We start from the raw sequence: 25,259 nt of genomic DNA, 5'->3' as shown, positions 1-25,259 counted from the left end.
CCTGAGATCCTGACCTGAGCTAAAATTAGTAGTTGGATGCTTAACCTAATAAGCCACCCAAGCACCCCTTTCTTCCAAGTTTTTATTTTTTAATTTTTATTTTTAAATATTTTATTCGTTTATTTGAGAGAGAGAAATCACAGAGGGAGGCTGAGGGGGAAGGTGACTTCTTACCAAGTAGAGAGCCCAACATGGGGCTCCATCCCAGGACCTGGAGATCATAGCCATAGCTGAAGGCAGACTCCAACTGGTCCACCCAGATGCATCCCCACCCCCAAGTTTATATTTAAATTCCAGTTGGTTAACATACACTGTAATATTAGTTTCAGGTGTGGAATTTAGTGGTTCAACCCTTACATAAAACACCTGGTGCTTGGGGTATCTGGGTGGCTTAGTCTGCCTATCTATCTATCTATCTATAATATATAGTTATATATCATATCTTCTTTATCCATTCGTCTATCTGTGGACACTTGGGCTCTTTCCATAATTTGGCTTTTATGGACAACACCTGAACTCTTTCCATAATTTGACTATTGTTGATAATGTTGTCATAAACATCAGGGTGCATGTATCCTTTCAAGTTAGAATTTTTATATGCTTTGGGCAAATACCTAGTAGTGCAATTGCTGGATCATAGGGTGGTTCTATTTTTTTTAAATGATTTTATTTATTTGACAGAAGGACAGCCAGAGAGGGAACACAAGTAGGGGTAGTGGGAGGAGGAGGAGCAGGCTTCCCGCAGAGCAGGGAGCCTGATGTGGGGCTCGACCCCAGCACCCTGGGATCATGACCTGAGCCGAAGGCACACGCTTAATGACTGAGCCGCCCAGGCGCCCTGGGTAGTTCTATTTTTAACTTTTGAGGAACCTTCATTTTGTTTTTCAGATAACTGCACCAGTTTGCATTCCCACAGTATAAAAGTGTTCCCCTTTCTCTGCATCCTTACCAACATCTGTTGTTTCCTGTGTTGTTAATTTTAGCCATTCTGACAGGTATAAGGTGGTATCTCATTGTGGTTTTGATTTGTATTTTCCTGATGATGAGTCATTTTGAGCATCTTTGCATGTGGCTGTTAGCCATCTATATGTCTTCTTTGGAAAAGTGTCTATTCATGTCTTCTGCCCATTTCATAACTGGATTATTTGTTCTTTGGGTTTTGAGTTTGATAAATTCTTTATAGATTTTGGATATTAACCCTTTATCAGATATGTCATTTGCAAAGATCTTCTCTCATTCCATAGACTGCCTTTTAGTTTTTTTGATTGTTTCCTTCTGGTATATTCATGACTTTTAATTGATGCATTCCAGTTCTAAGTAAATGAGTGAGTGAAAAATTTAGTGAGACTAGATTTGAATTAACGATAAATCTGATAAATGAGATTAATTTGTGAGTAAAGAATTACTCCATTACATCATAATTGAACTACTTATGAAATGATATCAGTTTTTGAATATCTTTACTATTTTGTAAATTTGGCACTAGTTTAATTTGCAAGAGAGCAGAGTCTGTCTGGTTTTCCTTTGTATTCCTTTATAGTGCTTTTCATAGTAGATATTCAGTAAATACATGCTTTTGAATGAGTGAATAAATATAAGGCTGCTGCTCTTAAGAAATTTAACTAAAGCGGGCACCTGGGTGGCTCAGTGGGTTAAGCCTCTGCCTTCAGCTCAGGTCATGATCTCAGGGTCCTGGAATCCATCCTGACATCAGGCTCTCTGCTCAGCGGGGAGTCTGTCCGGGGCCCCCCCCCCCCCCCCCCGCCTACCTTTCTGCCTACTTGTGATCTCTCTCTGTCAAATAAATAAAATCTTCAAAAAAATTTTTTTTTAACTTAAGGACGTAAATGTAAATACTTATGTTTTGATTTAGTGGAAAGAAAGCTATCTGTACAGGGCAATCTGTGCCAAGTGCCAGATGAGGGGTTAGAACAGTCTGTGCTGAAAGAAGAGGGAGTGATCATATTCAGTACCGTGACTAAGCAAAACTGAGTTGGGCCCTGAAAAGAAAGTTTTAATGAAAGTGGAGAGGAAGTGGTGATTATCAAAATAATCATTTTCTGATTTTGTTATTTCAGAATGCCTCTTCATCCTGAATATGGTTTGGAAACTTCCCCTTTTTTGACCTTTGGATAAATCTGAAATCTTTATTTCACTAAGTATTTCTCCAGGGAGATCAGAACCACTTTAGTTCCCCTGTTCTTCTAATTCATGTCTTCTGTATCGTTCTTTTCTGTTAATTGTTTATTCTCACTGTTCAGCTCTCATCTTTGAGCCTTCTTCAAAGCAGCATTATATAAATACAACATTCTTTTTTTGCTATGAGCCTGTCCCTTTCCCTATGATCTCCGTCTTAATAGACGATAGTACCTGAGCCGTAACTAATGTGAGGCTTCCAAGGTCTTCTTTTATCTCTTTAAGAGACCACTATCTATTGGCCTTTCTTCCCAAACCTAAAATGTACTTCCTCTTGAACTTAATACGGACATTTTCATTTTTATTATTTTATCATAAATAGTTTTAAGTTTTATTTTTATTAAATACGCAGTAAAGTGAAAATAGAATGTGTTTTAAAAAATAATGTGTAAGTTTTGCACAGTGGCAGTATCGTAGCCAATGAGGTTTATCCGAGGTGCGATTATTGCTAATTAAAAAATAATGTGTAAAACCAGTTTTCATAAATTAAATAATTTTTTTGAAGCTACTATATGTACTTTAAAGAAAATAGAATGACTCTTGTATTAGTAGTGACATAAATTCTTCTTATCTTTCTTTCTTTCAAGGCTTAGCTCCAGTGCTAGCTCCTTACTGAATCTCTTCTTGAGTTCCTTCCCTTCCCCTGAGTATGTTGTTGGGTGCCCCTTGGTCCTGCCATTCTCCCTTGCTATTTGTTTACCTGTTGGTCTTTCCTACTAAGTTGTATATATATTTTCCCAGAACAGGAACCAGAGTTATTCACTTGCTAAACCTTTCTTCCCATCTCCCATCTCAGTGCCTTGCCCATAGGAAATACTTAATAAGTGTTTGTCAAATTGAACTGAATTTGTGCTTATAATTCTTTAAAGTAAGATATACCTATGTTGGTTTCCTGTTTTATTCTGATATCTGTCTTAATAAAGGAGTACCTAATAATGTAGTATGCGTTTGTATGATTTTTTTAAACTCTGGGTGAAATAGCATATACTACTATTTTCTTTCTTTTTCTTTGTTATTGTTCTGAATTAGAAAGCAAGCTTTCTCCCCTTTGACAACTGTTCTGAGCTGATCTAAGTATCAAGACAGTTCCCAGGCAGCACTTAATTTTTATTTATTTTACTTTTATGTCCATTAATTAACATATAGTATATTATTAGTTTCATAGGTAGAGTTTAGTGAATCATCAGTTGCTAATACCCATTGCTCATTACATCAAGTGCTCTCCTTAATGCCCATCACCCAGTACCCTGTCTCCCTACCCACCTCCCCTCCAGCAACCCTCAGTTTGTTTCCTATAGTTAAGAGTCTGTTATGGTTTGTCTCTCTCTCTGATTTCATTTCATTTTTCCCTCCCTTTCCCTATATTCATCTCTGTTTCTTAAATTCCAGCACCTAATTCTTAATATGATCTTTTTGGGTCATAGTTATTGTTTTCATTGTACTTTAAAGAATTTAAATATTTTGCCCCCCACCCCCCCTTTACAGGTCTGGAAACTAAGTCTTTTTTTTTTTTTTTTTAAGATTTTGTTGATTTACTTATCAGAGAGCAAAAGAAGCACAAGCAGGGGGAGCTACAGAGGGAGAGGCAGGCTCCCCGCTGAGCAAGGAGCCCAGGACCCTAGGATCATGACCTGAGCCGAAGGCAGACGCTTAACCCGGCTGAACCACCCAGGAGTCCCAGGAAACTAAGTCTTAAGTATAAATAATTTTCCCAAGTTAACACAGCTAGAAAGTGGTATGAATAAAATGTTGCCTGATATAAATTGAGGAGATTAAATTAGAAGGTCTGCCTGTCTTCTTTCAGCTCCAAAGTCTTTGAAGTTCTGGGAATCTTTTACATTATTTGAACATCTGTATAAGCAGTAAAATATTTCACAAAGTGAACTTCTTTGGGGGGAAAGTGTCAGGTTGCTTTCAAGCTCAAACGAGTTACTGCTCTCACAAAGATCGTTTGCTGACCATGCAGGAGGGCTCCTCATAGTGGCAAAAGCAATAATTTTATCAGCTTCACCAGGTTTTAATGCTTCTATTTTTTTATCTTCCATTTTGGGTGGTGGTTATACAGCTGTCAATTGTCTACCCAGTTGCCCCAGGGCTTTCTTGTATCAGGCAAAATTTGGAAGAACCAAGACGCTGAGCGCACTGGCTCCACCTACTGTCATGCTGAGGCAAACATCTTCCTACTGTTTATCCTTTGAGAGTTGTTTCAAATTTATGTTTGTATATTGCTTTTCCCCCTTGACTTTCTTTCCTTTACTTTTGATATTATAGTTTTCTTTTCATTTCCCAAAACTTGGTTTTACTTACTAAGAAATTTCTAAATTATGGGAATGTTGTTAATGTCTGTAATTTTTATTTGGTGGGAGAATACAAAGAAATTGTGTTTGGGGGTATGAAAATATTGTAGTTTTCAAATTTGAAAAAATTCCTTAAGTCAATATTCAAATAGGATTCCCTCTATGAAAAAAATATTTTTTTGCTTTAATGTTTTAGTATACTTACTGTGTGGTATATGACTGAATCTCTAGTTTTTACTTCTGGTAACCTTTTTTTTTTTAAATTTTTTTAAAGATTTTATTTATTTATTTGACAGAGAGAGAAACAGGAAGAGAGGCAACACCAGCAGGGGGAGTGGGAGAGGGAGAAGCAGGCTTCCTGCAGAACAGTGATCCCGATGAGGGGCTTGATCCCAGGACCCTGGGATCATGACCTGAGCTGAAGGCAGACGCTTAATGGCTGAGCCACCCAGGCTCCCCACTTCTGGTAAAAAACTTTTAATTGAATTTTCTGGGAGCATCCCAAACCCAATTAAACTCCAAAGAGTAGTAACTTAGCCTTCATTTTCTATCATTTATTTATATTATTAATATTTAAATTTTAAACTATAAAAACAGTATAACCGCATTGTGGAAAATACAGAAGAAAGAGGAAAGATCGGTTTACCATCTTAAAAAACCCATTCTTATCATATTGGTGTTAGGGGTAACCTTCAGCAACCATAGTTATGCCCAGCCATGATTAATGAAAAATAGTTTTATAGTTGTGCTAGTTACCAACTTACCCCTCAGCTCCAAACTGATTCATTGCATGCTCCATGAAAATGGACCTTTACATAGGTTTCCTTTGCTAAGTAGGCTGAATGTTAAACTTTACCAGTAGAGGGCACTGGAGAGACATTGGAAGAGGGAAGGGTTTTCCATCTTGGTTCTGAGGTGCTGGCCTGGTAGTTTCTCTACTGCCTGGCTCTTGCAGTACAAGTGGCTTATCTAGTGTCTCTCTGACAGTGCATGAAGATTCTAGTGCCCTGATCTTAAAGCTTGTCAGCTTTTACAGTGATAGCTCCTGCAGAGCACTGCAGTCAGAAGGATCCACTGGCCAGTAGCTCCCCACTCCATGTAATCAGCTTTCCCTGGCTCCCTAGAGGGCATATGAAGAACAAGTTCTTTTTTTTTTTTAAGATTTTTTTTATTTATTTTACAGAGAGAGATCACAAGCAGGCAGAGAGGCAGGCAGAGAGAGAGGAGGAAGCAGGCCCCTTGCTGAGCAGAGAGCCCGATGTGGGGCTCGATCCCAGGACCCTGAGATCATGACTTGAGCTGAAGGCAGCGGCTTAACCCACTGAGCCACCCAGGTGCCCCAAGAACAAGTTCTTAAGGGTATAATTTTCAGTAAGCTCTGCAGTTGTGGCACTACAGCAACTTTTCTGTTGTTCTGTGAGCTGCAGTCATGCCCTCTCCAACAGGGTTTAGATCTCAGTCCTGGCTGAGACCTCTTCTTTTAGTATTTTATCTCCAACCTAGGAATAGTGGTCATTCCTTATATCTGCTATATCTATATTCTCAAGTATTCTCTTCTTATTAGCCAATCCCTCATTATTCCAAGTTTCTCATAGGTAATGATTCTTTATGGTAAACTCTTCTTTTTCAAATTACCCTCTGGTGAGGGTTTCCCAAACACCAAAATGATAAAAATGGATATTTTAAGATGGTAAAATAATGGATTTTCTTCTTCTTTTTCCTGTATTTTCTACAATAAGGCTATATTGTTTTTATAATTAAAAATATTAATATAGGGGCGCCTTGGTGGCTCAGTGGGTTAAAGCCTCTGCCTTCGGCTCAGGTCGTGGTCCCAGGGTCCTGGGATCAAGCCCCGCATCAGGCTCTCTGCTCAGCGGGGAGCCTGCTTCCTTCTCTCTCTGTCTCTGCCTGCCTCTCTGCCTACTTGTCTATCAAATAAGTAAATAAAATCTTAAAAAAAATATTAATATAAATGAATGATAGAAAGTAGAAGCTAAATTACTTCTACTTAGAGTTTGATTGGTCCTTGAGTTACACCATTTTTAAAAAATATTTTATTTGTTTGAGAGAGTACACATGCTTGCACATGAGTGGGTAGGGTGAGGGACAGAAGGAGAGGGAGAAGCAGGCTCCTTGCTGAGCAGGGAGCCTGACTCAGGGCTCAATTTCAGGACCCTGATCATGACCGGAGCTGAAGGCAGATGCTTAACCAACTGAGCCACCCAGGTGCCCTGACTTGTACCATTTTTAAAGGAGAAATTTTCAGTCCATGATCATTTTATGTGCATTCTTTTTTGTCCAGTAAAGTTAAATGACCTAATATTTATATAACTCCTTATTTATAAAGCAATTTCATATCTATTCTTTAAATCAGCTTTTTAAAAACAAACTTTTATTCTTGACTTTATAATCTTAACTTTATAGTTTTTTTTGCCTTTGTAGTTAAACCTTTTGGTCTCATGTTTAAAAACTCATTGCCACTCCAAGGTCATCAAGCTATTTTCCCGTGTTTTCTTCTAAAATTTACGTTGTTTTACCTTTCACATTTAGATCTGCAGTACATCTCAAAATAAAAAATATGAGTTTGGGGCCCAGATTCGTTTTTTCCCATGTAAATATCTATTTGATCCAGAACCTTTTATTGAAAAGACCATTTTTTCTATACTACACTGAAGGGCCATGTTTGTCATAAATCAGGTGACCATATAAGTTGGTTCTTGGGATCTTTTCTCTTATTCTTTTTGTTTGTCCTTGCTAATAGACCTTGATATCTCTAAATACTCTAACTTTGTTGTTATTTGAGATTGTCTGGGTTCTTCTTGGCCTTTTGAATTTTTGTATAAAGTTTATAACCACTTTCTCAATTTGTACCCAAAAAACCTGTCAGGAGTTTTAGTCTTAAACTTCTTTGTTAGATTTGTATTGAGGTATGTGATGTGTTTTGATGCTACTGAAAATTACATGTGTAGCACTACAGCTTGCAGTTACAGATTCAAATTGTCAGTCTGACTCAGGAGTCAAAAATGTCTTTATTACTATGTTTTCTTAGCTGTGTAGAGAGATAAAGTGGGTACAGAATCATTATCTAATCTCAAGGCCTATTATCTTCCCAAATACACAGATTCAAGTATAATACAGTAATACTTCAGGAGTCTAGGCCGGAAAGCAAGTCTTTTTTTTTTTTTTTTAAGATTTTATTTATTTGACAGAGAGATCACAAGTAGGCAGAGAGAGAGAAGGGGAAGCAGGATCCTTGCTGAGCAGAGAGCCCAACGTGGGGCTTGATCCCAGGACCCTGAGATCATGACCTCAGCTGAAGGCAGAGGCTTAACCCACTGAGCCACCCAGGTGCCCCAAGAAAGCAAGTCTTCTACAAGGAAAAAATTCGTGCTAACTTCAAACTTCTCCATAGTAATGTTCAATTGGGAAGACAACAGCATAATACTTACACACTTTTGAAGGAATGAGAGCCCAACATTTTATAGCTAAGTCGTCTTTTGAGAATAAAGGCAGAGCACAATATTCTCAAACACTCAAGATATCAGGGAATACAATATGTGTAACTCCCTGAAAAACTACATGAAGTTGGATTATGAAATCCTAACAAGTAGATCATGGTTTAAAAAACAAACAAACAGGCAAAATGGGAAGAAAAGTCATGGGGAAAAAGACTAGTGGTAGTTACTATATCCATTTAAATAGAGACTTGGGGCTAAAAACAAGGCTGAACATAGAATTACCATATGATGCAGGAATTCCTTTCCTAGGTATATACCCTAGAGAATTGAAAACATGTCTACACACAAAAAAATGTATTATGAATGTTCATAGCACATTATTTATAAAGTCAAAAGAATGGGAAACAACCCAAATGTCTTAACTAATGAATATATAAGTAAGATGTGTCATACCCACCCAGTGGACTATTTGGCAAATACTTTATATTTAAAAGAATGAAGCTGGGCCCCTGGGTGATTCAGATGGTTAAGTGTCTGCCTTTGGCTTAGGTCATGATCCTGGGGTTCTTGTATCGAGTCCTGCATTGGTCTCCCTGCTCAGTGGGGAGCCTGCTTCTCTCTCTGCCTCTGCCTCTCTTTCATTCTCTGTCTCTCATGAATTAAAAAATAAAAAGAAGTTATAGATACATGCATGCTACAAAATGGATGAGCCTTGAAAGCATTATGCTAAGTGAGAGAAGCTAGACACAAAAGACTACATATTGTATGATTTCATGTATATGAAATGTGTAAAATAGCTGAATCCATAGACACAGCAAGTAGATTAGTGGTTGCCAGGGACTGTGGGGAGGAGAGATGGGGAGTGACTGCTAATGGGTCTGGGGTTTCATTTTGGGCTGATGAAAATGTTCTAAAATTAGTCATGATGGTTGCACAAGTCTGTAAATATGTTAAAAACCACTGAATCGTATACATGAAAAGGGTTTTATGATATGTGAATTATATATTGATAAAGCTATTATTAAAAAAACCCACAAAGGTAGAAAATGTTTGCAGAACTAGACGTACATCCTTGACATTGTGAAATAATAGGCATCGACAATGTGGAAATGACTAAAAAAATAAGTACATAGGGGAAGAGAGGTGGAAGAGAGGAAATTTTGGAGTATGAATTTTCTTATGTTTCACAGCAAGAATGCATTTGCTATAGGGGTGCACCTGGGTGGCTCAGTTGGTTAAGCGTCTGACTTTTTTTTTTTTTTCTTAAAGATTTTATTTATTAATTTGACAGACAGAGATCACAAGTAGGCAGAGAGGCAGGCAGAAAGAGAGGGGAGGGGTAAGCAGGCTCCCTGCTGAGCAGAGAGCCCTGTGTGGGACTCCATCCCAGGACCCTGGGATCATGACCCGAGCTGAAGGCGGAGGCTTTAACCCACTGAGCCACTCAGGCACCCAAGCGTCTGACTTTTGATTTCAGCTTAGGTCATGATCTCAGAGTCATGGGATGAAGCCCTGGTACACTCCCCACTCAGCTTGGCATCTGCTTGTCCTTCTCCCTCTGCTCCATCCCACCCTTCCCCCTCCTCTCCTCACGTACACACTCTCTCTCAAATAAATAAATAAAATCTTTAAAAAAAATAAAAGGATGCTATTAAAAAAAAACAAAAACAAAAATCCAGGTCTTTTTTCTTTCTTTTAGTCTTTTTTTTTTTTTTAGATTTTGTTTATTTACTTGAGAGAGAGTGTGAGAGAGAGAGCCTTTACCAGGGACGGGGGAACGGGCAGAAGAAGAGGGAGAAACAGACTTCCCACTAAGCAGGGAGCCTGATATGGGGCTTGATCCCAGGACATCTGAGTGGAAGGCAGATGCTTAACTGACTGAGCCACCCACGTGCTCCTCTTTTTGTCATTTTCATATTGTTTTACTTTCTTTTTGAAATTAAATATTTCTAATACTTTTTTTAAGGTTATGTCTAATATCCTATAAAACTATCTTTTTTCTTAATTGATCCATTCTTTCATCTCTCTCTATATGTAAAGCTTATTAGCAAAACACGCTGCCATCTGCCATAACCATTGTTAAATTAAAAGAGAAAGAAACACATAATTTTATGAATAATACTAGAGGATAAGGGAGAAACTACTATACTCTGATTTCATTGAGCCTGCATGTATGGATTTATTCATTCTACCAGACTTTCCTTAGTGCCTGCTCTGTCCTTGGTATTGTACCAAGTGAAAAGCATTATAAATATGAGTTAGACATGGCTCCTGTCCAAAAAAGTTCATAATCTAATAAGGCAGCTTGTTATGCTTTCTTTGGACAGCTTTAATTTTAGAATGTTTTGCCTTATATTGAGTGGAAATATATTTCTCTGTAACTTCAGTGATTTTAATTTTGATAGTTTACAGCTTCTGGAAACCTTATTCACCCATAGTTTAACAATCCTTCAGATATTTGAAGACTGGAATCATGCCGTTCTCATATGATGTGTTTTATTAGTTAAGTGAATGATTCCTTTATTTTAGTCTCTTTTCTCAGTACTTAGGATTTGTGTTTGTGTAAAGTAGGGTGCCATAAATAGGTAAACATTCCAAAGAGAAGCTGAAGTAAAGCAGCGAGAAGGATGACCACTACCCATCTCTTCACATTTTTACCTCTAAATTTTGCTTTGAGGTAGTATATTCAGATTTTCTCCAAGAATAGTCTACTGTTATCTTTCTCTCTTTGGATCTTTCTCTTACAGTTGTCCTTATTCTGTCTGTCACAGCAGCCTATATTTGTGGTTTACAAACGTTTCTCATTCTAATTTATAAAACTTTGCATTGTCCTTAACTGAGTTTTAGGTAGTTTATAAGACTCTCCTACCCCCTGCCTCCAGGGGATGATTTGAAATGTGTTTCTGATTTTCATAGTATTGACATCTCAGCTGAATTTAATATTATCTGTATCTTTGGGCATATTTTGATTCCTTTATCTCAGCCATCAGTAAAGATTTTTGTTAGTTTGAATCCTAGGACCCTCTGAAATGGCATCTTCTTCAGGTTTCAGCATCTTCTGCAAGTTTACTTAAAACTATTGAAAACTGTTGTTTGGATATATAATTATCAGTCTGTCTAGTTCCCCACCTTATGTTTTCACCTTCCACCGAGGCAAATTACTTTGCTATTTGTGCAATTGGGAATTTACTTAAAACATTTTTAATAGAATACTCTTTGATATAATTTTTTAAAAGATTTTATTTGTTTATTTTGGAGAGAGAGCATGAGTGGGGGAAGGGGTAGAGGGAGAGAGAGAATTCCAAGCAGACTCTGCACTGTGTGGAGCCTGATTCGGGACTTGATCTCACAACCTTGAGATCATGACCTTAGCCAAAATCAAGCCTGACCAACTGAGCCACCTAGGCACACCCTCTTTGGTGTAATTTTTAAAAATATTAATAAGGACCTTCTTTACACAAACATTGTGCTAGTACATTAAAGGATAAGAACATTGACTGTAAGGACCGATGGGCCTGGAATAAGATCTTGGCCATGCCATTTGTTTACTGTGAGAACTTGGGTAAATTAAATAATCTCTTAGCCTGGGGCACCTGGGTGGCTTAGTCGGTTGAGTATCTGCCTTCTGCTCTTGTCATGATCCTGGAGTCTAGGGATCGAGTTCTGCATCTGGCTCCCTACTCAGCAGTGGTCTGCTTCTCCCTATGCTCCTCCCCCCAACTCATGCTCACTCTGTCTCTTGCTGTCTGTCTCTCAAATAAATAAATAAATAAGATCTTTAAAAAAATTAATCTCTTAGCCTGACTTTATTGTTTGCTTAATGGGACAATAATGTTTCAATAGGTTGTTGTGAGAAGCAAGTTAGCACATGTATAATGTGAAGTTCTGTACTTGGTCCTTAACATGCCAGTAGACTGTAGTTCATTTTCTCTTTTCAGGATCTAAATCAAATCTTATCACATCTATGAAACTATCCCCAACTGTTTTATTCCCTTTCCTAAAAGTTTCTTTGATTAATTTTTATTTTATCAAAGTGATGAATTAAAAATATAAAAATCCAGTACATTAAAAAATAAATAAAAATCCAGCTAGTGGTAGAAGAATTGTACTAAAACTAAAAAGCAGTGCCGTTCCCTCATTTCTTTCTACCCTCTAGTTCTATTCCCCAGAAGCAAAACTTTTTTTAAAAAACATTTTATTGAGGTAGAGTTGGCATACAAAGAGTGTGCAGACTTGAGGTGTATAAATCAAGTTTTGACACATATATACATGTGTGAAACCATCACCACAGTCAAGATACTGAAGACACCTCAGCTCTACCCCACACCCATTGTTCTTCTTTCTGACACTATAGGTTAGTTTATATTTTTCTAGACTTTTATATGAACTGTTTTCATTCTTGTCTGCTAATTCTTACATATGTGTCAGTTCTGGATTGGTTTCACCGGATTATTTGTCTCACTATGGGTTGTGTTTCTTTTTTTCTCTGCTTGGTAATTTTTTTTTAAAGATTTATTTATTTATTTTAAAGGGAGAGAGAGAGAGACCATGTGCGCAGGTAGCAGGGAAGGATAGAGGGAGAAGAAGGGAGAGTCTTTGAGCAAACTCTCTGCTGAGCACAGAGCCTGGTGTGAGGCTCCCTCCCACAATTCTGAGACCATGACCTGAGCCAAAACCTGGGAGTTGGACACCCAATCTACTGAGCCACCCAGGCACCCCATATGCATGGTAGTCTTTGAATGGATGCCAGACATTTTTTTTTTTAAATTTTTTTTTTAAGATTTTTTTTTAAATTTTATTTATTTGTCAGAGACAGAGGGAGAGAGAGCGAGCGAGCACAGGCAGACAGAGAGGCAGGCAGAGGCAGAGGGAGAAACAGGCTCCCTGCCGAGCAAGGAGCCCGATGTGGGACTCCATCCCAGGACGCTGGGATCATGACCTGAGCCGAAGGCAGCTGCTTAACCAACTGAGCCACCCAGGCGTCCCAGACATTTTTTTTTTTTACCTTGTTGGGTGTTGGATATTTTTTGTATACCAGAAATAGCCTTGAATTTTGTTCTAGGATTCAGTTAAGTTACTTAGGTATCAATTTCTATTTTAAATTTTGTCTCTGGTGTTATTGAGATATAATTGAAAACACTTGACCCTTGAGTAATATGGAGTTGTGGAATACGGATCTGCCCATGCAGTCAAAAAGCCATGTATAACTTTTGACTCCTCAGGATATAACTATTAATAACTTACTGTTGACCAGAAGCCTTACCAATAACATAACAGTTGATTAACACATATTTTGTGTTATATGTAACATATACTGTATGTTTATAATACAGTATGTTAGAGAAAAGAAAATATTAGTAAGAAACTCATAAGGAAAAGAAAATGTATTACAGTACTGTATTATATTTATTGGACCTGTGCAGTTCAAGGGTCTACTGTGTAACGTTATATGTTTAAGGTATACAGCATGTTGATTTCATAAACATATATTGTAAAATGATTACCCGCATAGTGTTACATAATTACCTGTCACATAAATGCCATTGTGTGTGTGTGTGTGTGTGTGTGTGTGTGTGTGTGGTGAGAACATTTAAGATGAACTTTCTTAGCAACTTTTAAGTATATATTATAGTATTACTAGCTGTAATCACCGTGCTGTACATTAAATCTCCAGAATTTGTTAATCCTATAACTGGAAGATTGTACACCTTGGCCAATATGTCCTCATTTTCCAGTTCCCCACTCCAATCCTTGGTAACTACCGTTCTATTCTCTATTTCTCTGAATTTGGCTTTTTTAGATTCCAGATATACATGATGTCATATAGTATTTGGTTATCAGGGTAAGCTGGATTCATGAATACAAGTTTGGAAGTATAACCTTCTCTTCTATTTTTTGGGAACAGTTTGAGAAGGTTTGATGTTAATCCTTTTAAATATTTAGTAGAATTCACCAAGGAAACTGCTTGTCCTCAGCTTTTCTGTTTTGGGAGGCTTTTGATTACTGATTCACTATCCTTACTTGTTATTGTTTTATTAGGATTTTCTTTTTCTTCCTGATCCAGTCTTGGTGGACTGTATATATCTAGGAATTTATCCATTTCTTCTAGGTTTTCCAGTTTGTTGGCATATAATTGTTCATAGTAGTCTCTCATGATCCTTTATGTTTCTGTGGTATTAGTTGTAATGTCCTCTTTTAGTGGTGATTTTATTTATTTGAATTCTCTTACTTTTTTTCTGAGTTAGTGTAGCTGAGGGTTTGTCAGTTTTTATCTTTTAAAAAGCCAGCTCTGGGACACCTTTGGCGTCTGCCTTTGGCTCAGGTCATGATTCTAAGTGTCCTAAGGTGGAGTCCAGCATCAGGCTCCCTGCCTGCTTCTCTCTCTCCAGCTCCTTCATTCTTGGGCTCCCTCTCTAGCTGTCTCTCTCTGTCAAATAAATAAATAAAATCTTCTTTTTTTTTTAAATAAACATATCATATATTTTTATCCCCCAGGGGTACAGGTCTGTGAATCGCCAGGTTTACACACTTCATAGAACTCACCATAGCACATACCCTCCCTAATGTCCATAACCCCATCCCCCTCTCCCAAGCCCCGTCCCCCCAGCAACCCTCAGTTTGTTTTGTGAAATCTTTTAAAAAATAAAAAACCAGCCCTTCATTTCATTAATCTAATACATTTATTTCTACTCTGATTTTTATTTCTTTCCTTCTCCTAACTTTGGGCTTACTTTTTTCTCGTTCTTTGAGGTATAAAGTTAGGTTGTTTATTTGAGATTTTTCTGTTCTTTTTTCTTCTTTAAAGATTATTTATTATATGAGAGAGGGAGAGAGAACATGCTTGTGGCGGGGGGGCAAGACAGGAAAAGAGAGAGAGAATCTCAAGCAGACTCCACTAAGCACGGAGCCTGATGTTAGGCTCTATCCCACAGCCCCGGGATCACAATTGGAGCTGAAATTTAAAGTCTGATGTTCAACTGTCTGAGCCCCAGCCACCCCAAGATTTTTCTTTCTTTTTTTTTTTTTTTAAATGGGTATTTATTGCTATAAACCTTCCTTTTAGAATTTTTTTTTTAACATTTTATTTATTTATTTGACAGAGATCACAAGTAGGCAGAGAGGCAGGCAGAGACAGAGGAGGGGAAGCAGGCTCCCTGCTGAGCAGAGAGCCCGATGTGGGGCTCAATCCCAGGATCCTGGGATCATGACCTGAGCCGAAGCAGAGGTTTAAACCACTGAGCCACTCAGGGGCCCCTCCTTTTAGAATTATTTTAACTGCATCCCATAAGTTGGTATATTGTTTCCATTTTCATTATTTCAAGATATTTTTTAATGTAACTTTTGATTTCTTCTTTGCTCCATTTGTTGTTCAGGAATATGTTGTTTAATTTCCACATATTTGTGCATTTCTAGTTTTCCTCCATGTTACTGATTTCTAGTTTTATACCACTGTGGTCAGAAAAGATACTTTGTATGATTTCAGTTTTAAAATTTTGCTAAGATTTGTTTTGTGACATATAATCTATCCTGAAGAATGTGTATTCTGCTGCTCTTGGTTGGATGGAATGGTCTATATTTATCTGTTAGGTCCTTTTGGTGTCAAGCATAGTTTAAGTCCAACTTTTCTGTATTAGTTTTCTGTGTGGATTTACTATTCATGTAGAAAGTGGGATATTGAAGTCTACTATTAATTGTATTGTCTGTTTCTTCCTCAGATCTGTTAGTTTGCTTAATATATTTATATGCTCTGATGTTGGGTACATACATACTTACAGTTACTATATCCTCTTGATGAATTAAGCCTTTGTTATTGCATAATGATTTTTGTCTTTTTTATAGTTTTTGTCTTAAAGTCTATTTTGTCTGAGTGTAGCTCTCCCTTCTCTCTTTTGGTTTCCCTTGCATGGAATATCTTTTTTCCATACCATCTCTTTGAGCATATGCATGTCCTTAAAGCTGAAGTTAATCTCTTGTAGCTGGCAAGCATACAGTCAGGTCTTGTTTTTTATCCATCTAGCCACTGTGTGCCTTTTAATTGCAAAATTTACATTTAGATTTTAGATAATTTACATTTCGATTTAGATAATTTACATTTAGATTTAGATAATTTATTTTTAAGGTAACTTATATTTACATTTAGAGTACTTATTGATAGTTAAGGACATACTAATGCCATCTTTTTGTTTTCTAGCTGTTACATAGTTCCCTTATTCCTTTCTTCCTCTCCTCTTGCTGCCTTATTTTGTTTTTGTTTGTTTTTAAAGATTTTATTTACTTACTTGACAGACAGAGATCACAAGTAGGCAGAGAGGCAGGCAGAGGGAGAGAGGAAGGCAGCAGTCAATGCGGGGCTTGATCCCAGGATCCTGGGATCATGACCTGAGCAGAAGGCAGAGGATTTAACTCACTGAGTCACCCAGGCGCCCCGCTTCTTTATTTTGTGAATTGATGATTTTTTGTACTTACATGCTTTGATTCCCTCCTCTTTATTTTTCTGTAGGTTTTTGCTTTGTGGTTACCCTGAGGCTTACCTAAGACAACTTATAGATGTAACAGCCTTTTTTTCTGCTGGTAACAACTTTGCTTGCTAAAACTCTACCCATTTATTCTCTTCCTTGTAAGTTTTTGATATAAGTTTACCTCTTTTTTTGTTGTCTATTCATTAATAAATTATTATAGTTATAGTTTTTTTGTTTTGTTTTAAATTCCAGAATGGCTAACATACAATGTTATATTAGTTCCAGGTGTACATTGTAGTGATTTAACAATTCTATACATTACTCAGTGCCCTTTATGATAAGTACATTCTTTTTTTTTTTAAAGATTTTATTTATTTATTTGTCAGAGAGAGAGAGAGAGGGCACAGGCAGACAGAGTGGCAGAGGGAGAAGCAGGCTCCCTGAGGAGAAAGGAGCCCGATGTGGGACTTGATCCCAGGACGCTGGGATCATGACCTGAGCCGAAGGCAGCCGCTTAACCAACTGAGCCACCCAGGCGTCCCTGATAAGTACATTCTTAATCCCCATCCCCTGTTTAACCCATTCCTCCCCCACCTCCCCTCTGGTAACCATCAGTTTGTTTTCTATTGTTAGGGATCTGTTTCATGGTTTCTCTCGCTCTCTTTTTTTTCCTTTGCTAATTTGTTTTGTTTCTTAAATTCCACATATGAGTGAAATCATATGGTATTTGTCTTTCTCTGACTGGCTTATTTGGCTTAGCATTATACTGTAGATCCATCCATGTTGTTCTAAATGGCAAGATTTCATTCTTTGTTATGGCTGAAAAATACTCCATTGTGTATACATATGCTACATCTTCTTTATCCCTTCATCTATGGATGGAAACTTGGGCTGCTGCCAGAATTTGGCTATTGTTAATTATGCTATAATAAGCATGGTGTGCATATATCCCTTCAAATTAGTGTTTTCACATTCTTTCAAAATTTTTATCATTATTTTACTATTTTATAATATTATAAATATTTTATAATTTTAATGTTACTATTTTATATTAATATTTTATTGCTATTATAAATAGAAAATATTATAAGTGTTTTATATTTATTTATTTGACAGAGAGAGAGAGCACATGCAGGGGGAGCAGTAGGCAGAGGGAGAGGGAGAAGCAGCAGGGAGCCAGATTCGGGCTCCATCCCAAGACTCTGGGATCATGACCTGAGTTGAAGGCAGCCGCTTAACCACCTGAGCTGCCCAGGTACCCCAGTGTTTTCATATTATTTGGGTAAATACCCAGTAGTGCGATTACTAGATTTTAAGGTAGTTTTATTTTTAACTTTCTGAGGATGCTCCATACTATTTTCCACAGTGGCTGCACTAGTTTGCATTCCCACCAGCAGTGCATGAAGGTTCCTTTTCCTGCACATCTTTGCCAACACCTGTTGTTTCCTGTGTTGATTTTAGCCATTCTGACAGGTGGGAGGTGATACCTCATTGCGGTTTTGATTTGCATTTCCCTGACAATGAAGGATGTTGAGCATCTTTTCATGTGTCTGTTGGCCATCTGCATGTCTCTTGGCGAAGTGTCTGTTCATATTTTCTGCCGATTTTTAAATTGGATTATTTGGTTTCTTGGGTTTTGTATCAGTCCCTTCTATATTTTGGATACTAACACTTTATTGGATATGTGATTTACAGCTATAGTTTTGTGGGTTTTTTTTGCAACTGTAGTTATTTTTATTACTTTTGTCCTTTTACCTTTATAAGTGATAGAGGTAAGTGATTAATATACCAGCGTATTACGGTGTTTTGGTATTCAGACTTGGACCATATGCTTACCTTCACCAGTGTGTTGTTTATTTTTATATATATTCACGTTACTAGTTAGCATTATTTCATTTCAGCTGGAGATTGTCCTTCATGGTTTTTTAATTTTTTTGTTTTTAGAGATTGAGAGAATACGAGTGGGAGAGGGGGAGGGACAGAGGGTGAGAAAGAGAGAGAGAGAGAATCCCAGGCAGGCTCCATGCTCAGCATGGAGCCCAGTGCTTGGCTTGATCTCATGACCCTGAGATAATGACCTGAGCCAAAATCAAGAGTTGGTCACTTAACTCACTGAGCCACCTAGGTGCCCTGATCTTGTGGGGGTTGTTTCGTTGTTGTTTTTTTAGATTTTATTTATTTGAGAGAGAGAGAGAGCCCAGTTTGGAGAGGGACAGAGGGAGAAGCAGGCTGCCCGCTGAGCAAGGAGCCCAATGCATGGCGTGTTCCTAAGGCAGTCACTTTACTGGTTGAACCACCCAGGCACCACCTGATCTTGTTTTCTAATGTAAACGTTTATAGCTATAAATTTTGCCTTAGTGCGGCTGTTGTTTCATCCCTTGAATTTTGGTATGTTGTGTTTATTTTAATTCATCTCTGAGTATTTTCTACTTTTCTCTTTTGATTTCTTCTTTGATCGGTTGTTCAAGAATATGGTGTTTTATCAAAACAGTGTATGGTGCTGGCACAAAAACAGACACATTGATCAATGGAACAGAATAGGGAGCCCAGAAAGAAACCCATGCTTATATGGTCAACCAATCTCCAACGGGGGGGGCAAGAATACATAATGGGAAAAAGAGGGGTGCCTGGGTGGCTCAGTGGGTTAAGCCTCTGCCTTCGGCTCAGGTCATGATCTTAGGGTCCTGGGATCAAGCCCCACATCAGGCTCTCTGCTCAGTGGGGAGCCTGCTTCCTCCTCTCTCTCTCTCTCTCTCTCTGCCTGCCTCTCTGCCTGCCTCTCTGCCTACTTGTGATCTCCGTTTGTCAAGTAAATAAAGAAAATCTTTTAAAAAAATGGGAAAAAGACAACCCCTTCATAAATCGTGCTGGGAAAACTGAATAGCTACATGCAAAGAAATGAAACTGGACCACTTTCTTGTATCATACACAAAAGTAAGCTCAAAATGGATTAAAGACGTAAATGTAAAAACTGGAATCCTAAAACTCCTAGAAGAAAAAATTGGGGTTCTTTTATTAAGAAAAAAAGGAGAGTGATATTGGGATGGCAAATAGCCCCCCAAAATATAGGAAAGAAAAGAATATGTCATTTAATTTCCACAGACTTGTGAATTTTTGTTTGGTTATTTTTAACTTCATTTTGTTGTGGTTGGAGGAAGTATTTTGTATGTTATCTATCTTTTCAAGTCTGTTGAGAATTTGTAGTCTAACATATGGTCTGTCCAAATGTTCCATGTGTATTTGAGAAGAATGTATATACTATACAGTAGAGTGTTCTGTATATGTCCATTGATTGATATTTGTTATAAGCTCCTGTGTTGAAAATTACTCATTTCAAATTTTGAATGCTTTGTTCCACTTTATTCTACCCAGAATCAACTTATAAAATAGTTTATCCATTTCTTTCCCCCTTTTACTACTTATTTCTGCTTTGGGGTGTTTATTATTTCTTTGCTTTTCATGTTTGAGGTTTGTTTCTGGTTTGTAAAGATAGGAACAAAAATCAGATGAAGAGACATTGTTAGAAACAAGAAATTAAATATATTACCATAAATTGAAATTTCAAAAAGACATACAAAATGCATACCCCAATTTGTTGCTATTTGATTTAGTAGACACAATTCTGTATTTTATCTTGTCATTAGTCTATCTGTGAACCGTTCTTTCAGTCTCAATACCTACCTTTTCCAACTCATTTTCTGCTGAATCTTTGGGGTTCTTTTTGAGATACTTCTTTTTATCTTTAGAATTAGCACCCGGGTGGCTCAGTTGAGGAAGCATCAGCCTTTGGCTCAGGGTATGATCCTGGGGTCCTGGGATCAAACCCTGTATTGGACTCCCTGCTCAGCAGGGAGCCTGCTTCTCCCTCTGTAGCTTCCCCTGCTTGTTCTGTCTTGTGCTTTCTCTCTCTCTGTCAAATAAATAAATAAAATCTAAAAAAAAAAAAAAGGAATTTTCTTTAGTGACTATTCTGATTGAAAAATCTTAGTTTTGGGGACATGTGGGTGGCTCTGTTAAACATCTACCTTCGGCTCAGGTCATGATCCCTGGGTGGTGGGATAGAGTTCTACAAGGGGCTCCTTGCTCAGTGGGGAGCATACTTCTCCTGCTCTCCCCCATTTGTGCTTGCTCATTCTCTCTCTCTAACTCTGACAAATAAATAAATAAAATCTCTGAAAAAAGAAAAATCTGAAAAAAAAAGAAAAATCTTAGTTTTACTTGTCAAAAGTTACCTTTATTTTAATTGGATTTTTTTTTTTTTTAAGATTTTGTTTGAGAGAGAGAGAATGAGAGAGAGTGCAGGAGAGGGGGGAGGGTTAGAGGTAGAAGCAGATTTCCCACTGAGGAGGGAGTCTAACATGGGACTCAGTCCTAGGACTCCAGGGTCATGGCCCATGCTGAAGGCAATCACTTAGTCAGTGGAGCCACCAAGGTGCCCCTATTTGGATCATTTTACAGTATTTATTTTGAGTAGAGAATTATTTTCCTTGTAAATATGTTTCCACCATCTTTCTCAGAAGTCACCTATTTAACTTTTATTAAGGGCCAAGTTCATGTATTTTTATTTAAAGTGGTATTGACTAATATAATTATTTTCTTGTGTTCTCCTGTAGGGAATACAGTGAGTAACCTGATTATGATTATACCTCCAATTTTTGGTGCAATTCAGAGTGTTAGAGATGGACTGGAAAAGCGGTACATTGCTTCTTATTTAGCACTCACAGGTATGTGTAACACTTCATCTAAAAATGATGTATAGTATTCAGATGGATTATTTTTCTCATTCATACTTAAAATTGGTTCTTAATTTTGTGTTACTACACAACTTGAACATATTCTGAAACTTCTGATTTAAAACTCCAGTACATTGAACTGCATTTTGAATATAGTTTTTAAAAAATCAGAATATTTCAAGCATACAGAAAAGAATAGAGATAATACAAATATACCCATGTGTCTTACCACTCAGCTTTGTCAGATGTTAGTACTTTGTGATATTTGTTTCAGATTTTTTTCTTTTTTAAGGAAATAAACTACTAGATAAAATTGAACCTATGTTTGTATTCCTGACTGGTTTTATTCCCTTCATCCTCCCAGCTCATCCTCCTAGAGTTAATCTCTACACTTAATTTGCTTATCATTTTCTCAGGTGTTTTTGTGTTTATTCTACATATATATGTATACTTTAAAGTATATATAATATGGTTTGCATATTTTCAAACTATTTAAAAGGTATTGTACTGTAACTAACCTTTTGCAACTTATTCATATTCCTCTACCTTGTCTGTGGGGCAGGGACTGTGTCTTGGTTATCTTTGTATCCCTATTGACTGGCAATTTAGTGGTATTCAGTAAGTGTTGGATGGATGGGTGAATGAACTTTATCAGAGCCTAAGATGGGAAAATCTCTATGTCATGTTCTTGCATTATCATCATAACAGGAAAAATAACAGAGTTGATTCTAGTTTGTTTCTTTTATATATAATCTTCTAAACACAATTTCTTGTTTTAACCCAAAGTATTATTTATACACAGGTAGAAAGGACTTTTAATTACTACAGATCAATAAACTATAATGTGTCATATCAGATTCTACTGTAATTAATCATTGGATGTGAGAGACTTCAGTTTCAGAATCCATTTCTCATATGCATGATATTTTAAGAAAGTTGTTTGTTTTGGGGCACCTGGGTGGCTCAGTGGGTTAAAGCCTCTGCCTTCGGCTCAGGTCATGATCCCAGGATCCTGGGATCGAGCCCCGCATCGGGCTCTCTCCTCAGTAGGGAGCCTGCTTCCCTTCCTCTCTATCTGCCTGCCTCTCTGCCTACTTGTGATCTCTGTCTGTCAAATAAGTAAATAAAATCTTAAAAAAAAAGTTATTTGTTTTAAGAAAGTTACTTCAAAAGGAAGACTTGTTCACAAACTTAGCTCTTTGCTTTATTTCCTGGGATATTTTTACAAAGATTTATTTATTTATTTTTAGAGTATAGATGGGTAGGGACAGAGGGAGAGGGATTCTAATGCACACTCCACACTGAGCATGGAGACTGACTCGGGGTTGATCTCAGGACTCTGAGATCATGATCAGGCTCTGAGCCGAAACCAAGAGTTGGAGGCTTAACCGACTGCACTACCTAGGTGCCCCTATTTACAGGGATGTTTTAAGAATGTTTATAAAATACTGACAGGTCACAATCAGTAATAACAATAAGAATAAAAAGATTTGTGGGACTTCCTGGTTGCCTAGGATAATAGTGTCATCCTAAATTAGAATTTGTCTACTCATCCTCCCAGAAAACCACACAGATTAAGAAAGAAAGTTCATAGTACCACACTTATTCAATACTGTGAACTTCAGATCATTTTTAAATAAGTAAAAACACCAATTTCCAATAGAATTATCTTTGATGCTTTAGAGTTGGGGAAGTTTGAAAAACTGCGTGAAAAAGAGGAGAGGGGTTAAGAACCAAAGTCTGAAAAAAAAATCTGCACACTAAATGCAAAATTTCTGAAAGTAGTCTGAGATCTGGTAGATTACAAAGGCTAAAGGTAAAGACTTTAAAATGTGTAAGACCTAAGGTAGCATGTTTTAGAAAGGTACTACTTCTGGGAAAGAGATATATAAAAAGGGGATAGGACTGGGGTGCCTGGGTGGCTCACTTGGTTAAGTTTCTGACTCTTGATTTTGGCTCAGGTTATGATCTCAGGGTCTTGGGATTTGAGCCCTGCATCAGGATCTGTGCTGAATGTGGAGCCTGCTTGCGATTCTCTCTTTCCTTCTCTCTTAAAAAAAAAAAAAAAAAAAGTATTTAAAGAAAGAAAGAGGGAGCGACCCTTTGGAGATATGTCAGTGAAGGGAAAGAAGGAAACTAGGGGAAGGAATTAAGATCCTGTGGAAACAGATGAGCTAATCAGACCCTTCCTCCTTCACTCCCTATATTGCCCAAGTAAGTAAGTATATATGAAAGAGGGCACTGAACCTCACTATTCTGACAGAAGGGAGCAGTCTTGAGCTAGGAATTTTTAGGCCCCCCCCAATCTTGACTCTTTCCTCCATAGGGACCAAAAGAAGCAGTCTACATCCATATAAAATTACTGTAAAAAGAAAATAGAAAATGCAAGTCAAGATTTTTGGGCTCATGGGCATTTTTCCCCAGCAACTAATTACAAAGCAGAGGGAAACTATAGCATAAAACTCCAAGCTGAATTAACTAGCCTCAAAGAAATGAATAAAAAATTCAGAAATAAATAACACCCTCTTCTAAAAGAAATAAAACTAGAATTGATTAAACTTAGGAAAAATATTGAAGCTGAATTACAATGTGTTGACTATTTAATAAGGGCTACTTAAGAAGACAGAGAAGTAAGCAAAAGAATGAAAATTAGATGATGAAAAGGGCCAGAGAGAAAGTGATTGAAATGGAAGAGAGGCAGAGAAGACTTCATAAATATATCACTGGAGTCCCTGGAGAAGAAAAACAAAACAGTGAAATAGAACTTACATTTAAAATTATAATTCAAGGGACGCCTGGGTGGCTCAGTTGGTTAAGCAGCTGCCTTCGGCTCAGGTTATGATCCCAGCGTCCTGGGATCGAGTCCCACATCGGGCTCCTTGCTCTGCAGGGAACCTGCTTCTCCCTCTGCCTCTGCCTGCCATTCTGTCTGCCTGTGCTCGCTCTCTCTCTCTCTCTCTCTCTCTCTCATAAATAAATAAAATCTTTAAAAAAAAAATTATAATTCAAGAAACTTTAGAAACAAAAGAAGAAAAAAATGAATCCGTATTGAAAGGTCAATTTTTGCCTCCTAAAACTGTCTTGGAATGATTAACTCTGAAACATAGCCTTGTAAAACTACTGGATTTTAAAAACGAAAAAAAGTCCTTAAAGCTCTAGTGAACAAGGGCCCCTTACTGACTAAGGCAAATAAGTTAGGCCAGCATTACACCTCATCAGCAACAAAAAGAAGGGAATAGTGGAATAGCATTTTTAGTGTCAGCCACACATTTTCAATTCTAATCAAGTTGTTTTCAGATATCCAAGGTATAGAAAGACTTTTTTTTTTAAAGATTTTATTTATTTATTTGACAGAGAGAGAGATCACAAGTAGACAGAGAGGCAGGCAGAGAGAGAGAGAGAGAGAGAGAGAGAAGCAGGCTCCCTGCCGAGCAGAGAGCCCGATGCGGGACTCGATCCCAGAACCCTGAGATCATGACCTGAGCCGAAGGCAGCGGCTTAACCCACTGAGCCACCCAGGCACCCTAGAAAAACATTTTTAAACATGCAAGTCTCACTGACTATTATATACATGACTCCTTCCTCATGAATCTGTGGGCACTGTACTAATTTAGTAGCTACTAGCCACATGTGGCAATTTAAATTTAAATTAATTAAAATTAGATAAAATGTAAAATTCAATTTCTGTGTCGCACTAGACACATCTCAGGCGCTCAATACTCATTGGAGGCTTGTGGCTACCCTATTGGGCAATGCAGATTTAGAACATGTCCATTGTCACGGAAAGTTCTGCTGATTACATTACACTAGAGAAGTTCATCCAACTAAGAAAAGACTGGGAAAACTTCAGCAAAATGATGATGAGACTTTAATATATTTAACTATAGATCTAAGTCTAATGTAGGTGGGATAGAGTTAAAGGATAATATATGGACACATTATATGGTGTAATAAGTAGAAAGAATGAAGTTTTTTTAAATAAGGGAAAGAGGGATGCCTAGGTTGGTCAGTTGGTTAAACGTCTGCCTACAGCTTAGGTCATGATCCCAGGGTCCTGGGATTGAGTCCTTCCTCAGCAGAGAGTCTGCTTCTCCCCTCCGCCTGCTCTGCCTGCCG

General features: G+C 37.6%; 1 protein-coding gene and 1 pseudogene across 3 annotated transcripts in view; both read left to right on the top strand.

The window, feature by feature from the left end:
* Nucleotides 1-25,259, top strand: part of ACER3 (alkaline ceramidase 3) — a 162,325-nt gene that overhangs the window by 30,163 nt on the left and 106,903 nt on the right. For 2 of the 3 annotated variants that reach the window (XM_032853005.1, XM_032853004.1), the window contains exon 2: nt 21,024-21,134. In XM_032853005.1, coding sequence (XP_032708896.1) covers nt 21,024-21,134 — 111 coding nt within the window. The remainder of the gene's footprint in view (nt 1-21,023; nt 21,135-25,259) is intronic. The other variant, XM_032853006.1, reaches the window with a different exon arrangement.
* LOC116865446 lies at nt 2,588-2,712 on the top strand (annotated as a pseudogene).

Source organism: Lontra canadensis, unplaced genomic scaffold, assembly GCF_010015895.1.
Source record: "Lontra canadensis isolate GAN:19392208 unplaced genomic scaffold, GSC_riverotter_1.0 scaffold7, whole genome shotgun sequence".
Taxonomy (NCBI): domain Eukaryota; kingdom Metazoa; phylum Chordata; class Mammalia; order Carnivora; family Mustelidae; genus Lontra; species Lontra canadensis.
This window is presented reverse-complemented; position numbering and strand designations above follow the sequence as displayed.